Genomic DNA, 20067 nt, shown 5'->3' with positions numbered 1-20067 from the left:
AGAAACTATAAAATCACGTTCTGGTCACATGAGATCAAACTCGAAAAATAACTTTCAAGACAAGTTACAACCAAGGAGATGAATTTGAAAACCCGTTCAGAACACCTGTGGTAACCCTAGGATGTTTTGGGGGCGTGTTTTTCAAATTTTAATATTAGTTTTGTGTAAACATTGTGTATGTGTTTCTCTCTCGTTTGACTATGATGTTGTATGGTCGGCAACTTAAGGTTTGGTTGGGCCCTTATTTTTTTGTATTTCGTTCAGCAGTTACAATGTACCATCCATAGAAATTGTTAAATTGTTAATCTTATGTGAAAAAAAACAGTACAAACGTATAACCCTATTAATTTATCATAAATGGGATATATAATCAACTTTAAAATTATTTTTTTTTCGCGGTGTATTTAAAGATTGGAAAAACATTAATATCGAAGAAAATCATAATGACGTACACAACAGAGCATCTTAAGCCTGAGTCTTAACAAGTCACAAGAAACACACATTATATTATGTTCTCTTCGAAATTACGTCGCAGGATAGATAATGTACAGATCATAGTCTGCATACTGTGAACAATGTTTCGATAAATAGACGAAAAGCATGTAGGTAATACAAATAGAGTGGAAAATATTATTTGTGGAGAAAAAAAAATGTACACCAAGGATGTTTTAGGTATATTAAGATAAAGACTCTTTAGTATTCTATGTCCAGAGGGAGATTTTGACCCAGTAAGTGAAACAAACACTGGAGAATTTGGCCATACTCCTTAATGAAGATATTCAGTCCTACTGAAAGGGTAAGTTGGAGGATAAATAATGAATATGTCATAGCCTACAGATTTTGTATAAATGTATTCATGGAGTCAGATCAAATCAGGTAGGTAACTCAAAATGAAATAACAGTAGGTATATAATTGTATAAAACAAAGGAATAAGCATTTGTTTTTTTTTTAAATTGTCACATGAAAGGGTTCTTAAGGGTTATTTTCTTTCAACATGAATTGCATGTAATTGTATCAGTATTATCGTGGTAAAAGGCCTTTGTTCGTCGTGTTACCATATAACGTAAATACACAAGTTTGATGAAGATCAATGAAGTATATGTTGTCCGAAAACTAATGTTGTTTTTGTCTTTGGGTTGTTGTCCCTTTGTCGTTTACCCCACATCTCCAGTTATTCATACTTTTAAATTTAAATTAAGAGAAAGACATATATATTTTTTTCAAATTGCAATATACAGCTACAGTAGAAATACATGACTGAAATCCAAATTACTGTATCAAAAATGTCACTTGATCCTTACCATATGATTCAGTCTATTGTTAGTTTGATACTCCATTTGCTGCTATCGATAACAACAATGTCATGTGTACAGGAATACATATTATATACAGCATTATACGAATGTTACAGCTTTTAACAATGACATGCAAGGTTATTGGTCAATTTTGACATGTTTATGATGTCATATTGTTATCTCAAGTGATTGTTCTGCACATAAGTTTCTCGATACTAAGTCATATCAAATAACTGGTTCATTTATCTGAAGAATGAACATGACACAGAAAATCATGAATATCTTTCCTTTTTGCGAGTTAAGGGGTTGAATAATGACCCTTACCATTACTCCTTATTTGCTTAAATAAAGGTTAACGATAAATAGTTTACTCCACTGACGTTAACTGTAACTAAACAAGAATTTCTCCATAGTACACGGATGCCCAATCTGCACTATCATTTTCTATGTTCAGGGGACCGTGAAATTGAGGAAAAACTCTAATTTGACATTAGAATTAGAAAGATCTTATCATAGGGAACATGTGTATTAAGTTTCAAGTTGATTGGACTTCAACTTCAACAAAAACTACCTCGACCAAAAACTTTAACCTGAAGCGGAACAGACGGACGGACAAACGAACGGACGCACAAACCAGAAAACATAATGCCCATAAATGGGGTATAAAAATGCGATTTGAAGTATGCCAATATAATTTTTAGACTCATTTAACGCTAAACGTATCGACTTTAGTGTTAAAAAACTGACACATAGAGCAAAAGATCATTCCAATCCTCCTGACATATTTGCGGTAGGTGAATATTTCTTAGTATGCTTTTGATATGTTCAAATATATAAAAAACTTGGCAATATAAACAAATTTTCACGTCGTTATAACCGTAAATAAAAGGTGGCAGTCGAGCTGTTTGGATAAACCAAACTCTGAAAACAAACAATACAAATAAAGACTGTTAAATCAGAAATTTCGCTTCGAGCTAAATGATTCCTCCCCATTTTTTCAAAGATAACATACGCCTACATACGGGCTTTGTCATTTTCTAACAAAAAATATGAGAGCCTTTAATTCAATAGCGTCCAAAAAACAAAGTTGCATTAGATTATGGTAGTCCTCCTTGATACGGACCTTTTCATTTTTGAACGAAATTATGATAGGTCATGATTAAGGATGTATTCTTCTGACGCTTCAGTCTCGTGGAAATTTCGTTCTGGAATTATTTCCAAAACATGTGATACAATTTTAATGCGCAAAATATCGTTGTTACAGCATTTTGTTATTTGCTCTGTTTTATTGTTACATGAAGTGATGGTTTGGGAGTACACGTCAATAAGACAGCAACTTAACAGCAATACGACTATACGTGTTTACATAAATTTTTCAACAATTTTACGTAGATATATTCAAGCGATGAATAAATCCAATTCTAAATGAGCTAACTATAAATTAAACGCACACGAGTGCAAAAGTAATAATTTTAAGCTTTGATCATACCAAATCACACTGAAACAACGAAGAAAGGCCAATTAACCCTCATGAAGACGAATCGCGTGTATTGCATATTCAATTGGAAAGGGAACTAATTTTGATATTTTTAACAAGGAAGTTTATATTTGTTTTTGCAAAAACTGTATATTAGGGTGCTTAAGGGTTAATTTCTTTTACACATTTTAAATGTATTTTTTCGAGTACTTTCGTGCTAAAAGGCCGTTGTTCACGTGTTACGTCCAAATGGATGGAAATGGCTAAAATTATTTCATGTTCAACGTAGATTCATTGATTTGTTTTTATTTTAAATACCTCTGTATATGGTACCCATGAAAAAAATGAAAACAACACGTGAACATATAACATATCACACGACAGCCGCATAACTAATCAATACCTGTGCATGCAATATGCATATTATGTTTTTATCATTTTAAAATCGAGTGTTCCTGGTACTGTTGACGTCGTTTGCCAGAATGAAGACCTTTGTAGTTCTTGTTGCATTCTTACAACTTGCAATAGTTGCAAGTCTAAGAAAACACAAACCGGTCAGTATTACCTTGAATGCAGGGAAAAACATACCAGTTATTGGCCTCCTAATAGACAATTCGAACTAGATTAAAGAAGGGAATTATCAGTTAGACAAAACAAAGGCAGTTTCGAAGCAAAATAGGGACAGCATTTCTGCAATTAAATCCAGACTAACAGACCTCAGTAAGGCGGTAAATGGCTTGCTTAAAACAACTGCACAACAGGCTGATCCGGCAAGTGATGGTTTGTATACATAAGATAAAACTTTATAATTGTGCGAACTTAATTTATTTTAGATGCAGATATAAGTTGATATTTAAACTAAAAGTTGACATTATGAAAACTCACAATGACTTTACAAATTTTAACAGCGCGGTAAGAAATCTTATTGTAAGTACGTTATTTTCTAACAAATAGGCGCGTGATAGCACTGTTTGTCCTTTGTTCTAGTGATTATTAAACGAGTCTATAGTCTATAATTATAGAGCTCGTTAGAGCATCGATCTATCTGTTAAATGCGACAATACAGATTATAGTCGTTCAGACATACAGTGAGAAAAAGTGGGAAAGACTACAATCTTATAATGTTGATTTGTAATGGTATATTGTTAAGTTCACACATTGACAATTAGCTAATGATTTAACGACGAAAAGAAATAGAAAAATGTAACATTGGGGAGTGGAAGTTTCCAAATAAACATTATGACTTATTTTGTTTTTGTTTTTTTAGAAAATGTTTTCTTTATATATTAGGTTACATTGGATGTTACAAGGATGACGGCAATCGACATCTCAAATATTAAATATCGGACTTGGGGAATTCTATAACCTTGGCTAAATGCCGTGAACATTGTACAGGATATAAATACACGGGCTTGCAGGTAGATATGATTCCACAACAAACTTTTAAAGTTCAATAATCAGATACGTAATTTGAAATAGGCATTTGTAATTGGCTTATAATCGTAATAGGTTATACTATTGTAGATATTTATTACTCAAACATGGTCGAGGCAAAGCTGAGATATAAAAAACATATACCAAATAATATAGTTTATATAAAATGTGCTTTGTGTTTACCACTGTGACGTCACTTTGTTGAGTTATGATCATTTATTTGTTCATATCCTTGAAAAACGTCTATTCATTCCTTTTTATTTTGTGCAAATCATATACATGTATTAATTATTATCTATAGACATTACAATTTGTTTTTCATTTTTGTATCGGACATATTGTCTTTGTGGAAATGAATTAGCAAACAAACAGTATCCAAGGGTACCAGAATCAGATTGTAACATGGCTTGTGCTGGTGAAACGAATCAAATGTGTGGAGGTGGCTATAGAAACTCGATATATTTAGGTAACTAAATCAAATGAATAGTTTGCCTATCATAAATAAAATTAAAGAAATTATAGATTTATATGATATAAATATGGAATTAGAAATAACACTTTTAAAATGTCGTGCGTCCGGATATGGTCTGATTTTAAATGAGAAAAACTATCAATCGGAGACCAAATCGTGTGGATGTAAGTGACTTAAGGTTCCAATACGGATTTTAATAATGAAAAAAATACAAACAACCAATATCTTATTTAAAGCTAGTGTGTCTTACTTTTACGTCCCATTTATATAATGTTCATTTTAAATGTATTTTCATTAACATGATTAATATAAACATTTAAATGGATCAATTCGGAAGTTGTATTGCATTATGGGACCAACATTGTTTTTAGGCGTTCTGGTTGCTTCAAACACCAATACGACGACTCTGAAAATACACGTCATTAATGCATGGGGACGAACATTGATATTTGTTTATTTATAGTAAATTCTTATGCATATATTTTTCTTTTTCAGTCAAACCGTAATCGCAAAGAGAAATGCAGAAAAAACACAGATATCAGTATCAAAATAAAATGATAGTACTTTAATGTGATTGCTTGTTGAAATTACTGCATGTTTATAATATACAAGGATTGCAGAAGATCAATGAAGTAATCTGATGGCTTGATGTATTTCTTTTCATTGCGGTCTCAATATCTCCTGCTATCCATATCATTAAATCTAAATAAGGAGAAATATTTCTTTGTTTACAAGATGCAGATCCAGTAAAAATACATGACCGAAATCAGGTTTTTTGTATCATAAATTGTCTTTTGATCCTTATTGTGTATTTCAGTCAGTTGTGTGTTTGATACTCCATTGGCTGCTATAGATAACATGACATAGTTAATACATGATACCCACGATACAGCAGTCTGCCTTACGCAATACACGAAAGTTAAATACGTATATTTTTACAATTTTTTTCAAAATTAGAAGAGTCAAATGATCAATGCACGAGGTCAGTTATGTATGGTTTGGGGTGGTTTTTTGTATCTTTTCAGCTTTCAATATTCATTGTTCCCTCATTCTGTATTTAATATATAGATGAATCAATTGGACAAGACGAAATAGGGGTGGATGTGTAGGACAATAATTTGATAAGATTCTATGGTAGAATGATACTAGGAAACAACCAATATTTCAATTAAGATGTGCGTTTAATTGGTTTCTTTACAGTTAATAGAAGTTTATCAGCAAAAAAACTACTTCAGCTCAAACCTAGTGGAGACATACATTTATGTCTGTTATTGATCAAGTTAGGTCTTTCCACTTTTCTGTTGAAAGACCTATTGTATTTGTTCCGATTATATTTTTTTTATTCTTCCGCCAAACCCGTTTCCTGCGGTCTAAAATGGTTTCGCAAGATGTTTCTTATATTTCTTGCATATGACATCGAACAGTTTTGCGCTTTTGAAAATCACTCTGTTTAACTTTTTATTGGTAGATATTTCCTCAAACACTTTTTTCTTGTGCGTGAATCTCCCTCGCAACCGTAAAAGAAATTGAATTTATTTTTCCCAATTGGTTGTTAATTCAATTTTCACCGAAGCGACACTGTCCAAAGCTATGGGATGATATCTTACAGGATTTATAGCCCTGATATCGTTAAATGTAAGGCTTATTGATTATAGCTTCATACTGGTACATGATAAAGACATGGGGTCTTTTACAATGGGATAGGTGACATATGACCTTGAAAAACATCAAGCGAAAGTGACCTTGTGCAGACCGGATGTAGCCATGTTTACTCTTATTCAAATGAAAATAACTTAGAGACTATAAATTTTTGGAATCAGCATACAATAACATATAAAATAATACCGGAAATGGCCTTTGTTAAACCGGATGTAGCTAATTATTTATCTTTATTTGAAACAAACGTACATAGACATGATATTTTTTGGAATATGTGTAAGTAAGCTATCTTTTGGAACCGAATGTGACCTTCTGTAAATCGAAAGTGGTTGATTATCTCCATTATTACAAGAAAAAGTACATACAAACCATTTTTTTGGAATCGGTGTAAAATAACCTTTAAGATAAAACCGGAAGTTACCTTTTCTAAGCAGGAAGTATCTTATGATTCCCTAATTTCACATAAATGTACCTAGCAACCATTTGATTTACAAATCAGTATAAAATGTTCTTTAATATAACACAGGAAGTGAAATTTTCTAGACCAGAAGTAGCTTATGATCTCCTATATTTCAAGTGCAAGTTCAAAGAAACCATATATCTTTATAATTGGTGTATAGTTTTCTCATACCCTTAGTGGTTTGTTTTTCTTTTCAAAAACACTTAGTCTAATCTTATGTAGAAAGACTGTCAGTTGTTCTCTGAACAATTGGTTTTTAATTTGTTTTTATTTTTGCCATGAAGAGTGAATTTAAAGAATTATATTTTGATGAGTGACTATAATAACCTAGCCAAACGATCGCGAAGCGATTCAAACTGTTTTTGACTTTTTTTATATAAACAATGATGTTTTCGATTGATGGTGAGTTAACACAATTTAGCTAACGCCTGAATCCTCCCTAGCCAAATTTTGGTAATTTTAAACAGATATGAATTTGTCCAGATTCCCATGTGACCATGTGATCATGTGACAAATTAATGTATTTTTTAGAATTGTGTTGACCTCACTTTATATTCCATATTAATGTGGTTTGTAATGTTCAATGCTTCATTGTCTTTCTATTGTGTTTCAATGTTTGTTGAAGTGTATGATTGCCCCATGATGAACCAGTATGAACATTCTGTTGTTAAGATTTTTCATTTCCAACTAGACATTTCTCATTTTTAACTGCAAGTTGACATTTCTCATTTCCAACTGCAAGTTGACATATTTCATTTCCAACTGCAAGTTGACATTTCTTACTTCCAACTGCAAGTTTACATTTCTCATTTCCAACTGCAAGTTGACATTTCTCATTTCCAACTGCAATTTGACATTTCTCATTTCCAACTGCAATTTGACATTTCTCATTTCAAACTGCATATTGACATTTTTCATCTTCAAATTAACATATTTTAGTTCCGAGTTTACATTTCTCATAGTTATCTAAGTTGGAACAGAGAAATGTCAACTTGGAAATGAAAGAAAAACACTTAATTAGTTTCTTGCGTTCGAAGTGCACCATTGAAATAAAATATACTCATGCAAGCTACTCATTTGTGTCTTCTCTCAATACATGTATGGTTCGGTGAACAACTGGTTGGCTGTGCCAAATTTTTACTTGTTGGTGGAAAGGTAAAACAGTCATTTTTGAAGTATTTTAAGCATTGTCGGTATTTCTTATTTAAAGGAACGTGGGATAAACGTTAATTAGATGGCTGCCAAACAACACAAAAGAACCACAAGTATTTATACATTTGTATAAAGGTAAAAACACTGTCAACAAATCCGGAAAACGATATATTTCAACATGCTGAACTCTGAATCTCTCTTATCTAGAACATTTGCAAATTTGTGACAGAATGTAATAGAGATCTGCTATAAATTGATACAAAAACTATAAACTTAAACTGCATAAAATTTAAACCGACAACTTATATATTGAATGTTTGAGATTACGTGAGACATTTGATCTTGTTATTTTATTGAGTCAATCGTATCCGGTTTAGAGGGAAATCTCGAGAAATGTCAGACGGACACAATATACTGTTATTGTTGTTGAATGTTTAAAAGAATTTCTCTGTATGTTGAAGGACAAATATTCTGAACATTTTGGATAATGGTATATGTACTTGTATGCACAATGATTTGTTCATTTGTCGTTTACGACACTTGTATTAAGAGAACTTTAAACATCTAAGTTCTTAGTACATGTATTGTTGTAATTTGCACATTTTTGAAAAAAAGAATCTACCTCGTGAAAAAGCAGCGTGAAAGTTTCAAAAGATTAAGAGTAAGGTAACTAATCAAACGAACACAACGTTCTTAACAGTATGGTGTCAGTAACGGTTTTTTATAAGTAAAGTCGAAGACCAGAAATCAGCAGCAAAATGTTGAAAACAAAACAGAAACACAGTGAAGCTGAAAACAATGGACACGTTACCCGCCTGGATCTAACTAATCCTGTGTATTCAATATTCCCATGTCCCGATTAGTTTGGCTTTATTTTGATATGATAGAATATTGTTCTTCTTAAATCTGATTTCATTATTTTTGTACCAATGTCTTTACTTCACTTGTCCAGTGTTTTTAGCTGACTTGTCAAGTGGTTTACGTTTTTTGTGTATGCATCAGTCTTGTTATGGTTTCTTTGGTGTGTTATTACTCTGGATTTTGATTATTCACCCTCCTTAAAACATAATTTCATTTGTATCATGAACCTCGTACACTTTTGTTTTGACTTTAGAGCATTCATGTTCACAAGGTAATCTTGGATGTTAAACATTACATATACAATCAACAATCGTAAAATTATCGATCAATGATTTGCAAACCTTATATTTCAAACCATTACATAATGAATTATATAATGTTGAACAAGTACTTAATGAATTAACATAAAGTACGGGTTTAGTTTCGCAATAAATACAATAAGTAGTATTTATATTACCTGAAAGGATTATATACATCTGCTGCAACTTAAGTATCTAATAATCTACATTTGCAATCTATTACAAACCAGTCTGAAAAATTACTGATCATTGAACAAAAGACTAATTTTAAGTTGTAGATCATAATGAATAACAATATATCAAATGGAGTTTATACCCGGTGGTCACCTCTTTAGTGGTTCACATATTAAGATATCTTATGGATAAGGTATGTAGGGCATATCTTAAAGTTATTTTTTACAAAATGTATCTTTTATTTTCCATGAAAAAAAAAATGATGATGCTAAAACGAAGATGAAACATAATCTAATAATTATTATTCGATGAGAAAAAGAAATAAACTAGTCTGGAGTTAATGATTTTATCGCATTTCCTTTAAGAGACGATAGCTAGAAAAAAAAGATAACATAGATAAATGCATCGTCGCTTTTCGGTATCTGATGATTTCAAGAACTGAAAAGATTTCATTTAGAAATGATGAATAACAGATTCTTTTTCTTAAATCTTGAAGAAAAAAAAAGGCGTAATCGAATAATCGACGTGGAAACGAATCATCTGTCTGTCAAAGGAAAATTAAATCGAATTTCCATGTACAAACATGAGGACAAACAAGACATGCAAAATATGCAGATTCGTAAAAAGATACCAAATGAAATAAATTCATCTTTTTGTTCTGAATCGTACGATGATTTTATTAGGTTGCTTATTGTTTCTAAAAATGTGTTCTCTTTGGAATAAACGTTGTCTTTTTGTAGTTAAGAAAATGAATATTTGGTTGATGTATATGTACACCATAATTGTATTCGAACAAAAATAAAATTCGTAAAAATATTTTTTATATAATTACAAAATTCATGGTAAAATATTTGGTCGATTCATGTTGTTAGTATGTTTGATTTTACTTGATGCAAATTTCGTATATTATCCATTCATTTCATTGGACACGTGGCATTTTTTTTATTTTCACTCACCTTTCATAAGCCCCGCCCACCCATAGTAACATGTGATTATATTATCAACTGGTGTTAATGCCTAAAATAAACACCCGCCTAAGTCCGAAATTTGCCTATTCGGAACAATTAACACCCGCAATGGCCGATTCTTATTTCTACATCATTTTCGTCGTTTTGTTGTTGTAATTAGTTAACTATTCTAAGACTTTATTTTTTTACAATTGTCCTACTAATAACATAGTGCACTCTTAAATCATAAAGCATTCAGTATAATAAAAAAACAAACTGCCTTTGGATGAAGGTGTTAGGATGATTAACACAGTCGATGAAAAAGTTATCACCCGCGACTTCGTCTTAGGTGAAAAAATTTTCCCATTTGTGTTAATCTACCCTAACAGTTTCATCTAAAGGCAGTATGTTTATATTGTTGGAGTTGTTTTCCTTATAACCTTTGTAATTTCATGTACTGACTAAAAATATATTTAATCTGTTAAGCAACACAGAAATCAAATGTGTCCACATCGATTCGGTCATACAATACATCTGTCAAACGTTAAAAAAAGACATGAATACGAGACAACGAACAACTAGATAAGTCCTGTTATTTTGTTTGCTCTTGGTGATGTCAGTAGCTATTTTGAACGGAGATTTGCATTGCATTAAAACACTATATACTTTCCAAACCATGAAAGAATCAACCAGGTTAATTGGTTGATTTATTTTTGTTGCCTCGAAATGCAGTGAAAAAAAACATGGACATTGTGAACGAGAACAACTTCTGATGTACCCCTATTTTTGAAATCTTTACCTATTATGTCTGTTTGTTTTGTTCACACATCGTTGTCAATATAAAGAAATTTTATGCGACTGTCATACAAGTGAGAGGTTTAGCTAGCTATAAAACCAGGTTTAATTCACCATTTTCTACATAAGAAAAGACTGTACCAAGTCAGGAATATGACATTTGTTGTCCATTCGTTTGATGTGTTTGAGCTTTTGATTTTGCCATTTGGTTGGGGACTTTCCGTTTTGAAATTTCCTCGGAATTCAATATTTTTGTGATTTTACTTTTCACTATGCGTCTGTAATGTGGGTCCACCCAAATAAAAGAAAGATAGGTTTAGTCTGCTGCATGAAAAAGAGGATATTCTTGATAAGGACCTTATGTTGCTCTGCATTAGGTTACCAACATATTCTTCAAAAAGAGGAATTGGATGGCTTCTTGTATTAGCAAAGAACAAAGCAACATCCTAACATGACTCATCGAAACTTTCAAACTAAAAGGACCTGGTTGTGCTATGTATTAGAGAATTCATAAGAAATAGTGGATTCAAAATCGATATTCAACATAAATTGGGTGTTAGCTCCCCCTTTTAACTCCAAATTTCATATTGGTTAATAAATATTTCATTTAATGTTTAATCATCACAAATAATTTAAATTGAATAGATTTTGATATTTATGATTTCTTTAAAAAGACCTATATTAATCATGTGTTTATATATAGAATATATTTATCTTGTTTCTATATACCGAAATTTAGAACCTTTGAAATTGATATATATAGTATTTTGCAAAATATATTAGATAATCTAAAGACTGGCCACCAATTAGCTATACTAATTCAAATCTATAAGGTTAGCGCAACTGCCACAAACCTACCGTTTCATGTTGCTCCATTTCATGTCGTTTTCCAACATAAAGAAAATAATATGCTAAAGGTTTTATTTGAACAATTATATATACATTTTGTTTAAACTGTTTCCCTTCCATTAAGTTTACAATATTTCAACGCTATCACATTTGGCATCCATCGCCAATCAGTCAATAAGTTAGTATTATCTGTGGTACGCATTCTTGAAACCCCAGCATAATTGCTTCTACTGCCAATGTATAATTATGTTGATTATTTGACGTTTTTATCAAGCTGTTCATAACCGTGATCGTTTAATCGTTGGTAACGAAAGTCATAACGGTGATATTAACATTGAGGAGTTCAAACCTTGTACACGGAATGAAATTTGTTCTCGACCAAAATATTGTTTAAACTCAGAGATATTAATATTATATTTTCATATACTGGCGATGATGTTTGTGTTTTTAATGTCAAAGAAGTAGTTTTGAGGTCGTGGCTTTTATATCACATTTTATTCAAATAAGAGGCCGTTCAGTGTTGACGTGATGCATATTTGGATCATTTATAATCAAACAAAGAAATGATGATTGATAGCATGCTAATATTATAAAACTAAAACCATAAGTAAGCATTTGCTATGATGATAAAAAATTGAAAGCCCTTGTATGTCAATAAGTGACAAGTGTAACGGGCATATGGAAGTTTATTTTATCAATGATTTGTACTGATATATACAATCCTTGATTTATATATGTTATAGTGGTTGCAACTTTTGTGTTATAGCCACAATCGTGTAGGGGTTCATTTCATTATAACGATGTTGAAATTGACCAATGTTCAAACCTGACATTCGAAATAAACTCTTTTTTATGATTTTAAAGACAATGTTTTATCTATTTTTTCTCGTGTCATTTTATATTTTTATATTGCTATAAATTTATACCCAAGAACGTTCATATGTAGAACATAATTTTCCTTTAAAAATAACACCCAAAATAAAACCAATCTAAAAAATTTGAAAAGAACATGAACAAACCAAGATACAACATACATTTCATAGATTACAGAAGGTAATTATCAATGAGACAGAATCCAGTTTATTGACATATATTGACTATTAAGCGCTTTAAGAGCATAACTTAAATATTGATTCATGTCAGCCCTTGTGGTATAACGGTATCATGCATAGATTGAATACTGTAATGATTTACGAAGAAAATTCGCGCGATTTCGAACCCTTCATATGAAACTCGTTTCTGAGAGGATAAACACCGTAAGTTAAAAGTTAAAATCTATAATGTAAGTTATCTTTAAATAACACATTGGTCAATGGATTCTTAAAATAATAATCTACAGTAAGAACAATAGACTGACGTCAGAGAAATGGGTTAAGTATATCAAATTAACCAATCAGATATCCCTCAGTGAGTTTCAATACCAGACTCATACCCTTATTTCTACTTTTTTTCAGCTTTCTTTAGTTGTCAATACTTTAAATCAAAACGTTTTTTTTTATTATCCTGCTTTTTAATTGCCAAATGCAATTTAACATTTTGATATTCCGTGTTACACGATTAATCTGTTTTAGATGAGAGTGAAACAATCTGAATAACTATATAACTGCAACTATTTAGTCATTTATATGTTGAGGAAGTGTATAACATTTTGGAACTCTTCGACTTTATTCACTCTGATTTTATTCTGTTTATTTTTTTCAGTACTTTCCTTGTCGGTCTACAAACTTGATTGCAGCTTGTTTAATTCTAATTTTGATAACGGTGTATATATTTGATTCTGTGTTCATGGATACTGATATGTTTTGCGAATGGAGCTCATCTTATACAAATGATGGTATGAAAAGGTGGTTCATCAATGAAAACATATTAACAAAGAAGCAGCTTGTTGGTTCTATTAATTGTCGTGCACTGCTAACAGGACAAAAACGTGAAATTACCAGGGCAAACAGCCTGCAAAACGAATATCTAATCGCTTTATCGCCTTTTTATTATATCAGTCGAACGCGTGATTGTAAGAAGTTTCTCAGAGACAGAGGCTACATTACATCAACACTTTCTAGCGAGGAAGAAGACTTTCCAATAGCTTACAGTGTGCTCATTTTCAAAGCAATCAATCAATTTGAGAGATTACTTAGAAGTATTTATCGACCTCAGAACTTCTATTGTGTTCATGCTGATACAAAAATGTCCGATGTACGCCGAAAGGCGCTTGAAACAATAGTTAATTGTTTTGACAACGTGTTCATGTCATCTATATCGTATGACGTTCGATGGGGTAAAATAACAGTATTGCAAGCTGACCTAGTTTGCATGAAGGATTTACTGAGACATACGAAATGGAAGTATTTTATAAATTTAACAGGGCAAGATTTTCCATTAAAAACTAATCTGGAAATTGTAAAAATTCTGAAGGCTTATTACGGTGCAAATGATGTCTCCATTTCAAACCATCAGTAAGTTAAATGTAGTATACAGCAATGAAGAAATAGCAATTCTGGATAAACGTTAATAAAACAGCAACAAACCATCACCACCAGCACCAGTGTTTGCCCAAACAAATAGCCTGTCTAAACACATCAGAAAGTTAGCTAGCAAATAAAAGAATTAAATACAATACAACGGAATGAGTCACAAGACGGCATGATACTCCATCATTTCGCAAAAAAAAACCAAACAAAAACAAACACAAAATAAATTTCCAGAGATATTTTGAATATATATTGACTTTTATATGTACATATTGTTTTGTTCAAATAAGAATCTGAATATATTCGGAAACCACAAAGTGTTCTAAGAGAATATATATTTCTGTAATTACTTAGTATGAATTTCATTTGTTTGTGTGCTCATACTTTTCATATTCAAATCCATCATAAATATAGGTAAGAACATGCACAATTATGTATCAATTAATATCACTAATGTGTTTGTGTGGTTCCTTACAAAGTAAGATTTGTCATGACCTTAAACAAGGAATTTGTATCTTTAATTCACAGAATGCGAGTCATGGGGCTTATAATCCGGCGGCTGCAAAAATTATTTGTTTTCAGCTTCATATTTCAAAGGGTAGAAGACCTGGATGTTTTATACCTTTGATACAGATGCGTATGATAGGAGGTTTAAATCTTGTATTTGTCTATTGTCTTTGACTTCGTTCTTTTGGTTTAGAAACTATTAAGAAAATGTATAGTTTTTTGTCATGGAAATATCTCACTTATTATGAATAATAATATAACTATATTTGGCATATTGTCTCCTAGCAAGGTATGTATGCTGTCAGACAGGACTAACATGACCCTTTGCCTCATTTCATGGACAAGGTAAAAGGTTCATGATTAGGTCTTTCGTTCTAATACTATAAGTGAAAGGTCAACTATATGTGGCATATAGAGTGATTGTAAGGTTACTTTTTTAGTCTGGCAGGTTTTATATAACCTCCTACTCATTTTCACGGTTCATTGGACCGAGCTATATTTTGTGTTGTCTGTTTTTCAGATACAATAAGCAATAATTCAACTTTATTTGGTGTATTAAATGACTGTTGGGTGTATGTGTCTGTCTTGAAGGTATCACCAGTCCTTGGCTTTTTTTCATGGTTCATTGGTCAATGTTAAGTTTTCTTGGCTCAGTCTGTTTCTTAGATACTATAAGCAATATGTCAATTATATTTGGAGTATTGAAAGACTGATAGGTGAACAATTCTGGCTGATTGGTATCATCTGTCCTTGACCTAATTTTCATGGTTTATTGGTGTAATGATTGGTAGGTGTATGCATATATAATCTAAGCTTGACCTCATTTTCGTGGTTTATTGGGCAGTGTTAGACTTTAATGGTTTGGTCTGTTTCCTAGATACTATAAGTTATAAGTCACAACATATGGTGTATAGAATGATCATAAGGTTTACATCTGTCTGGCACGGTTTATGTGACTACTCACCTCGATTTCATGGTTTTTTTTAGTTACTTTTAGGTGATACTTGTAGTAAAAACTTTTTATTTATGCTTTCAATATAAAAAATCAATTATGGTTCGTAAAGCAGGCGAGACATTTCAAAAAGACTTTGTGCACTCTTGTTATAGAAAACGTTCTGTTAAATTATACCATGTAATCGCGCTTGCAATTGAGCATGGGGACTAGAAGTGTACAGGTTTGATTTGAAGGTCAAAATCAACTATTTTAATCGACGTGTGTAGATCATAATGACCACATTATTCAAAACTCACATTTTTATTCAAATAATTAATAAATTTTTGATAAAGGATTTTTATAGTCGCTTAAATAATTTTTGCATTCTATTCATATAGGACAATTCTCCTTAGTAATAATTATGCATCATATTTTTTTTTTCATATCGTAACCTCAAAAAAATTATGTATGGGAGATAAACCAAGAATTTAATAAAGACCTCGTTGACCTCGGTACATATACGACATAAAGATAAAGATGTAATGAGATAGTAACGCAATGTTAATGAGACAATATATTCGTTTAACATCGTCAAAAGATAGTCACTGAAGAGTAAATCTTTAGAATGTTTAAGAATCTACAATCCACGTTTGATTAACACAATTTGTTAACTATTCCTCATCACAACATTTCGGAAGTCCTCTTTACTTTAAAAAAAGTGGTGATTAGAACCTAAGACAGATGTTTAGTCGAATATCTTGACGACTGTGCTATATATTGTTATTTAAAAGTTTACTTATCCAGTATTAAGATGGAAAATGTTTAACGTCCTTTTTATGTGAATACCAAAAGAGAGAAAAACAGATTCCAGATTATCTAAAATCACATCTTTCTTGTATGATATAGGGGTATAAGTGGGATTGCAAATTTTGCTGAGAATTCCAAGTTCGTTTTTTAATCATTCCAAATAATAATTGTTGCATATAAAATAATAAAATAAAACATGTCTTTGATCTTGCATGGTTACAGATATTTGATCCAGCATGTTGACTTTTATATGTACATATTTATTTGTTCAAATAAGAATCTGAATTTTCATTCTCCATCATAACAACCGAATACACACGATGTTAGTTTTGTATTGAAACAAATCTACTGCGGTTTTGTCGCTTACTTATTATTATTATACATATAATGACATGATACTATTTTCAGAGCGACATTTGCACATCGATGGACAAATATAAAATCATCCCCACCTGTTGTATTTCCATACAAAGGTAGTTTACATATAACTGTTAATCGACCATTTGTGGAGTATGCCATTACAAACAAAACAGCCATTCAACTTTTGAAATGGTTGGTTGGAACAATTATTCCAGACGAAAGTTTTTTCTCCACCCTCAACTTCAATTCGAATCTTGGAATTCCAGGTTCGTTTCAAGGTATTTACAATAGTACATATCTCAAATAACGAACATAAAGGAGGCACAAAAAAAAAAAAACTTATATCTTTTAAAGCGATGAAAATATTCTATAATTTAAATTCGTAAGCAGTATTCCTGCTAAATTTAAGGTTATCATATAATAATTTTATTTTGGATGTAACATGTCTTCTGATTGGATGAAAGTGTTTTGTCTCTCAGCTCATAGGCATAATTGTGTCATGTTACCGTGACGGCATCAACGTTTTTTCATAATTTATTCCTTAAACATAGAATTTAGAATAAAATTATAAGGAATGACTGTAAAAATTTATTGGGTCTATTCGAAATAACCTCAAATATGTTGTGCACACTTTTAAATAACCCGCTACGCGGTTTATACATGTGCACCACATTTCTTATGTTATTTCTTCCTAGACAGAAACAAATATTACAGTCATTCTTTGATTAACTCTCAATACGAATGATGTGTATAACTTTGCTATATATCAAATTTGATTAGTTGGAACCATCTGATATAATACATACACTTATATTTATCTTTACGCCAAATGTACAACACAATTGATCTGATTGTCACTATGGTTTTTTAACCATTGGCATTTGAATATAATAATTCAGTTAAGATCTTAAGAAGAAATTGTATGCAACATTTTCAATATTTATGGAGTCTCGATTACCATGATTATAACAATCATACTTTTATCTTAAAGATCTTAGTTTGCTAGATAAAAACGAAAAAACTATTGGATAAGATCAATTGTTTTCTCTACTTATAATTCGGTTTTCCAATAATTTTACCCATCCAGTATTCTCAATTACTAAATTGCACAGTAGTTCATATATTTATCATTGTAGTTGGTTATGAGTTTATGTCTCAAGATGGATTCAGATGTTCATATTTAATCAATAGTCTCTTCACAAATATCGGCGCTACTAGATCATCAAGATGCGGAATTAACTATTGAATCGTCATCATCATCATCATCATCATCATCATCATCATCATCATCATCATCATCATCATCATCATCATCATCATCATCATCATCATCATCATCATCATCATCATCATCATCATCATCATCATCATCCTCTTCCTTCTCCTCCTCCTCCTCCTCCTCCTCCTCCTCCTCCTCCTCCTCCTCCTCCTCCTCCTCCTCCTCATCATCATCATCATCATCATCATCATCATCATCATCATCATCATCATCATCATCATCATCATCATCATCATCATCATCATCATCATCATCATCATCATCATCATCATGAATAAATGACATGTTATCAGATCAAAGTTACAAATATGCGATGATAATGACCTTTTTTTTTTGATAGGTAATTTGTCCAATGCTATGGCACTGTATAAAAGCATGACTAGATATAAAATTTGGAAGTTGGATAAAAGTTGTAATGGTCAATATGTACGTGGCATATGTATTCCAGCGGTTGAGGATCTGTTCAAAATTCATAGTCGTCCGGAGTTATTTATTAACAAGGTCTACTGGGATTATGAACATTATGTTCTAGATTGTCTTGAAGAATCTATTTGGAATAGAACTATCGATAACATCCACGGGATGATTGATCTGAATATATCCGATTACTCTAATTTATATTTTGTAAAGCATGCTTTGAAAGACAACAATATATGAAATACTATCCTTTGTGTTTAATTTCAAAGATTTGTCAACAACTTTTACTGAAACAAGTCAAATTTTAATTGCTCTTTTTTGAAATGCAAAAATCTTTAGATATTTTTATACATTAAAGGTTGATATTTATAATCATTATGGTATATTGAGGCCTCATGTATTATCTTTTCGAAATAAAAGAAGCAAAACATTATAAATATCTAAAAAAAAAAAAACTGTTATGTACTTTTCCGCTATCTTCATACGACATTACTGGAAGATATATTGATAATAGACTATTTTCATATTAATTGCCGACTTTTGACTCCGGACTATATAATTTTCGATTTTTCGACAGGTTATCTAATCTGAAGTAGGACATTCTAACATTTAGTCAAATAAGAGCAACGTAAAGAAGAAAAAAACCAAGCTTACTCTAATTAAAACGGTACTCAACATCATGGCAGATTTAGTTTTTTTATTTTAAAAACAGTATTTCTTTACCGAAAATAGGAGAACAATTTTAACAATCTTAACACAAAAAAAAAGAAATACGCTTATAATCGGTCACTTTACCAATCTATACATTCCAAAGTTGTCATACGCTTCAAAAAGGGAGGTATCTGACTTTGAAGAGGATGCTTTAACTTACTACTTTAGAAAAAGTTTGTTGATAACCGGAAGGTAAGGATTTATTTCAATTATAGTGTTTTTTCACACAAACTTCAGAAATAGAAATACGCATTACGAAGAATATCATTAATTTATCTCTTCCGATAATTTCGTCAAACATAAATGAACGTTGATTGCTGTCACATTACAAATAAAACGAAACAATGAAAACATGAAAACACTGAAAAAAAAGAAAAAAACAACATATCTTACAATTGACGAAACACTTCTTCTTTTGAATGGGTTCACCAGTAGAGCAGAATTTTCTGACCCTTCCAAATCCCTTTATATTCCCTGGATGTTACTGCGGTTAGTGTTGCTGAATTACAAAGTATTTTTCAGTGCAGTGTTTTGTGGACTGCTGTGTATTTTTTCGTCGTTTTTTGTTTACATCATAGTGTTGTCTGTTTTTTTTTAACTGTCATCTGTTTATTGTCCAATGAATTGTTTATGTTCTACCTCCTTTTTCATGCCTTTTCGTGTCCACTATACGGTACGGGTATTACATATAGTTGATGACCAAACAGTC

General features: G+C 31.4%; 1 protein-coding gene, 1 long non-coding RNA gene and 1 pseudogene across 3 annotated transcripts; 2 read left to right on the top strand and 1 right to left on the bottom strand.

Annotated features, from left to right (window-relative positions):
* Positions 1-20067, bottom strand: part of LOC127716372 (methionine adenosyltransferase 2 subunit beta-like) — a 135733-nt pseudogene that overhangs the window by 52012 nt on the left and 63654 nt on the right.
* LOC127716377 (uncharacterized) lies at positions 1615-5248 on the top strand. The gene is made up of 3 exons (XR_007988888.1): positions 1615-3553; positions 4064-4673; positions 5175-5248. It is a non-coding gene; the product is annotated as an uncharacterized LOC127716377 (long non-coding RNA).
* Positions 9359-18953, top strand: LOC127716373 (beta-1,3-galactosyl-O-glycosyl-glycoprotein beta-1,6-N-acetylglucosaminyltransferase-like). 2 transcript variants are annotated; one of them, XM_052222558.1, is made up of 4 exons: positions 9359-9477; positions 13577-14328; positions 17000-17217; positions 18571-18953. In XM_052222558.1, exons 1-4 carry the CDS (start codon positions 9469-9471, stop codon positions 18885-18887), a joined length of 1296 nt encoding a protein of 431 aa, XP_052078518.1. In that variant the 5' UTR covers positions 9359-9468; the 3' UTR covers positions 18888-18953. The 2 variants fall into 2 exon arrangements, with proteins under 2 accessions (XP_052078518.1, XP_052078517.1); XM_052222557.1 differs by having other exon boundaries at positions 17000-17229.

This window comes from Mytilus californianus, unplaced genomic scaffold (assembly GCF_021869535.1).
Source record: "Mytilus californianus isolate M0D057914Y unplaced genomic scaffold, xbMytCali1.0.p SCAF_9, whole genome shotgun sequence".
Taxonomy (NCBI): domain Eukaryota; kingdom Metazoa; phylum Mollusca; class Bivalvia; order Mytilida; family Mytilidae; genus Mytilus; species Mytilus californianus.
This window is presented reverse-complemented; position numbering and strand designations above follow the sequence as displayed.